Raw genomic sequence first — 2896 nt, forward strand, 5'->3', positions numbered from 1 at the left:
CCTGGAGACAATGGTGGCAGTTCTATCCGAGGTAATATACTTTGAGTTAATTGCAACTTCTCACTAAATTATTATATGTTGATAGGATTAGTATATAATTATGAATGGCTACGAAAAAAAGGAAAACAAAGCAATCTGTATTGCTGTCAGCTTAATGTGCACTATCTTCGTGATAACAGCTTTCAGTAAATTGGAGTTTCTTTTTGTGGTGGTTTAATCACGTATTTAATCACTTTCTTCCAGCGTATGCTCAGCTGTTTTGACAGTTACTGTCTCTGATTTTTCAGACATGGAATCTCTAACCATTCATTTTTGAGGGTCCAGGCTCATCATCTGGTATTTGTTTCTGATTGAAGGGTATTTAGAACTGTTTATTCCTTTCTTTTCCCTTTGAAGAGATCATTAAAATGATATTTAAGTTGTTATAAGGGTAGGCAAAATGTATTACCTGGTATCTTCTAGTCAGGGGAGAGCTGTATGTCTTCCTGTGCATGGGATTTTTCTGTCTTTATTAGGTCTTTAAAATGACTTGTCATATTACCTGCAGAATTTGTGGCTTGTATCTGGCTTAGCATTGTCGTCTGTGCTTTTCCTCCAGGTTATATTTTGCAGTACTCAGAAGATAACAGTGAGCAGTGGGGTAGTTTTCCCATTAGCCCTAGTGAGAGGTCCTACCGTTTAGAAACATTGAAATGTGGCACTTGGTACAAGTTTACTTTAACTGCTCAGAACGGAGTGGGGCCAGGACGCATCAGCGAGATCATTGAGGCCAAAACGCTTGGAAAAGGTACATTGATTTCCATCGCCTTTGCTCACCTAAAGCTCTTGCATCTGCTGTAGATCTTGGTTTGATGAGAAGACAGACTTGGATATATTAATATTTTTGTCTTTGGAAACATTTCCAATTGTGTCCATGCTGTGACAGAAGAGGCTGTTGCTGTGGGACTTGAAGCACATACTGGCTGATATTCTATCCTTATTTCTGTAATAATTTTTGTCTAAGATGGGTTGGTAGATATTTGAGAAGGGAATGTCTCCATTAACATGGGCTATAACAATTCCAACTACTGCTATTGCCATGAGGAAAATATTTCTTCTCTTCTTTTAAAAATGCAGGGGGTTATTTGTCTGGATGTTGAAGGAAGATGGGGAGTATATTTATGTGTAGAGGAAATGGAGCTGATGTCTTATTCCTGCTCCAAGCTGTTATTGCAGGAGCCATGCAAGTAGCACCCTTTGAAAAGGATAAGTGTCAAAAACAAAGGAAAAGTTTGCATAAAGTTCTGCTAGGCAAAACACGTGCAAATTTGCAGAATTTTTAGCTAAATCTGCAATGGGTCCCTTGGTCCTGGTGGCTGAAAGTAGTTCCACATTGCAATTATGTGTCAGAATTATGAGCAAATTTAGCAACTGACGCATTTAAAGAGGCACTTAGAGAATCTTGCCCGTATGTCAACAGAGTGCAGTAGCTTTGCATAATGCTCTAAAGATCATCTTGCATCTCTTCACCCATTGTAAGAAATACTCTTATTTGGGAGCAGTTTCATAATAAAGTTTACTTTGGTAGGTATGTCTGCCCTTCTCTATGCTCTTCATCACACCTGTGCTGTTGCAGATCTCCCAAGCGTCAACAGCAAGGTGGACATTTCATTTAACACTCAGTGGCATAGAGAAGACGTGGTATGCAGTAGCTGTGAATGATATGACTTGCTGAAGGTCAGGGGAGACCACAGATCAGCTGCACACATGCTGAGATTATCGGTGGTCAGGGAGAATGGTCTTAAAGAAAGGGACATCTAGAGAAGTAGAATTTGTTCTTATTTTCATTGTTTAAAATATAAGGTTTACACATGCTTCAAATAACATCTAAATCATAAAATCATAGAATAGTTTGGGTTCCAAGGGACCATTAAAGATCATCTAGACCAACCCCTCTGCAATGAGAAAGGACATCTTCAACTAGATCAGGTTGCTCAGAGTCCCATCCAACCTCACCTTGAATTTTTCCAGGGATGAGTCAGCTACCACCTTTCTGGGCAACGTGTGCCAGGGTTTCACCACCGTCGTTGTGAAACATTTCTTCCTTCTATCTAGGCTAAATCTCCCCTCTTTTAGTTTAAAACCATTACCCCATGTCCTATCACAACAGGCCCTGCTAAAAAGTCTGTCCCCATCCTTCTTATAACCCCCCTTTAAGTACTGAAAGGCTGAAATAAGGTCTCCCCGGAGGCTTCTCTTCTCCAGCCTGAACAACGCCAACTCTCTCAGACTGTCCTCACAGGAGAGGTGTTCCATCCCTCTCATCATTTTTGTGGCCCTCCTCTGGACCCTCTCCAACAGGTCCATGTCTTTCCTGTGCTGAGGGCTTCAGACCTGGGCACAGGACTCCAGATGGGCTCTCACCAGAGTGGAGTAGAGGAGCAGAGTCACCTCCCTCGACCTGCTGTCCATGTTGCTTTGGATGCAGCCCGGGATATGGTTGGCCTTCTGGGCTGTGAGTGCACATTGCCGGCTCATGTCCAGCTCTTCTTCCCCCAGTATCCCCAAGTCCTTCTCATCAGGGCTGCTCTTGATCCTTTCATCCCTCAGCCCGTATTGATACTGGGGGTTGCTCTGATGCAGGTGCAGGACCCTGCACCTGGCCTTGTTGAACCTCATGAGATTCACATGGGCCCATTCCTCGAGCTTGTCTAGGTTTCTCCAGATGGCATCCTGTCCCTCAGGCGTGTCAACCACACCACTCAACTTGGTGTCATCTGCAAATTTGCTGAGGATGCACTTGATCCCACTGTCTATGTCATTGATGAGGATATTAAAGAGTACTGGTCCCAATATGGACCCCTGAGGGACACCACTTGTCACCGATCTACATCTGGACATTGAGCCATTGACTACT

The 2896-nt window shown here is 43.1% G+C and overlaps 1 protein-coding gene across 1 annotated transcript in view; it reads left to right on the top strand.

The window, feature by feature from the left end:
- The window catches only part of LOC104621586 (Down syndrome cell adhesion molecule-like), a gene marked incomplete at its 3' end in the record, with an annotated part of 37865 nt that overhangs the window by 4565 nt on the left and 30404 nt on the right, over positions 1–2896 (top strand). The window contains exon 3 of the mRNA XM_010288109.1: positions 599–787. Coding sequence (XP_010286411.1) covers positions 599–787 — 189 coding nt within the window. The remainder of the gene's footprint in view (positions 1–598; positions 788–2896) is intronic.

This window comes from Phaethon lepturus, unplaced genomic scaffold (genome assembly GCF_000687285.1).
Source record: "Phaethon lepturus isolate BGI_N335 unplaced genomic scaffold, ASM68728v1 scaffold9355, whole genome shotgun sequence".
Lineage (NCBI taxonomy): Eukaryota > Metazoa > Chordata > Aves > Phaethontiformes > Phaethontidae > Phaethon > Phaethon lepturus.